This window comes from Nestor notabilis, unplaced genomic scaffold (genome assembly GCF_000696875.1).
Source record: "Nestor notabilis isolate BGI_N333 unplaced genomic scaffold, ASM69687v1 scaffold22288, whole genome shotgun sequence".
In the NCBI taxonomy this organism is placed as follows: domain Eukaryota; kingdom Metazoa; phylum Chordata; class Aves; order Psittaciformes; family Psittacidae; genus Nestor; species Nestor notabilis.
In genome coordinates, this window is record NW_009941763.1 from 1,477 (window position 1) to 2,755 (window position 1,279).

Sequence of the window (1,279 nt, forward strand, 5' to 3'; positions counted from 1 at the left end):
AAGTGCTTTGGGAAATGGCAGCGGCATTTGGCACTGGGAGCATCCCAGCGGATCCCTTCACTCACCACTCAAATCCCTGCCCAGTGAGTCCAAGACCCCCTCTCTCCTTAGGGAAAGCGTCTTCCCAGGTGGATGAAGACCATGGGATCTGCAGCGATACAGCGGGGTGGTGAAGGCTCAGGGTCACCCATCCCTTGCAGACCCTCTGTCACTGCTCTCCCTCTTAGGTTGCCCACGATGGGCTCGGTGGGATCCGAGCGCTTCAAGGAGCTGAGCCCAGTGGGAACGCCGGAGGGGAACGTGGTGATGAGCTTCAGCTTCGACAGTTACCAGCTGGAGGAGGACGAGCTGCAGCGGGGCAGCCAGGCCAAGGGCGTCCTCACCTTCATGGAGCCGGGTGAGGGCAGGCACAGCCAAGAGATGGGTTCCTTGCTGCTTTCCCACCCATTTAGGAGCTTCCTGGGATGGGCTGAGTAGCCACAAATGGTCTGAAACGCCACAAAATGGCCTAAACGGCCTTTTTTGGGGACCTGTTTTTTTGGGACCATGTGAAATGCCTTTATTTAGGGAAGGAGCTTCCCTGGCCTGGGCCCGGGCCCGTTTCTTAGTGAGTTCTGTGCGTTTATTAGTGAGTTCTGTGGGGTGCTATGCTGTGGATGTGGAAGCACCATCAAGGCTGGGATCTGCTGCAGGTCCCAAGGGTGCAGCAGTGCCACTGTCATGTCTTTTGTTTTCTCTTTCTTTCCCCTTCTGGAGCAGTTTCTGAGGATCCCGAGCCGCAGGATCGATACCATGGGATTTACTTCGCCATGCTGCTGGCTGGGGTGGGATTTCTCCTGCCGTACAACAGCTTTATCACCGACGTGGACTATCTGCACCATAAATACCCAGGTAGGGCTCCAGCAGCGGCAGCACTACCTAAGCACCCAAAAACTAGCAATAACTTGGTCCCACTTCCAGGGGAGCCGGACCTTTCCATTCCTCATCATCTGCCCCTCCACAGGGACCTCCATTGTCTTCGACATGAGCCTCACCTACATCCTGGTGGCCTTGGTGGCCGTCATCCTCAACAACGCGCTGGTGGAGCTGCTGAGCTTGCACACCCGGATCTCTGTGGGTGAGTGGGGGCCCCTGCACCCCTCAGCACAGCCCTGAGCTGCCCCCCCATCACTCACCTCTATCTCCCCACCCCCAGGCTATCTCTTCGCCCTGGGGCCGCTGCTCTTTGTCAGCATCTGTGATGTGTGGCTGGAGCTCTTCAGCCGCCGGGAAGGCCATG

General features: G+C 57.8%; 1 protein-coding gene across 1 annotated transcript in view; it reads left to right on the plus strand.

The window, feature by feature from the left end:
• Positions 1 to 237: 237 nt before the first annotated feature.
• Positions 238 to 1,279, plus strand: part of SLC29A4 (solute carrier family 29 (equilibrative nucleoside transporter), member 4) — a 3,555-nt gene continuing 2,513 nt past the window's right edge. Inside the window, exons 1-4 of the mRNA XM_010021057.1 lie at positions 238 to 397; positions 760 to 891; positions 1,004 to 1,117; positions 1,196 to 1,277. Of these exons, the coding sequence (XP_010019359.1) occupies positions 238 to 397; positions 760 to 891; positions 1,004 to 1,117; positions 1,196 to 1,277 (488 nt within the window). The remainder of the gene's footprint in view (positions 398 to 759; positions 892 to 1,003; positions 1,118 to 1,195; positions 1,278 to 1,279) is intronic.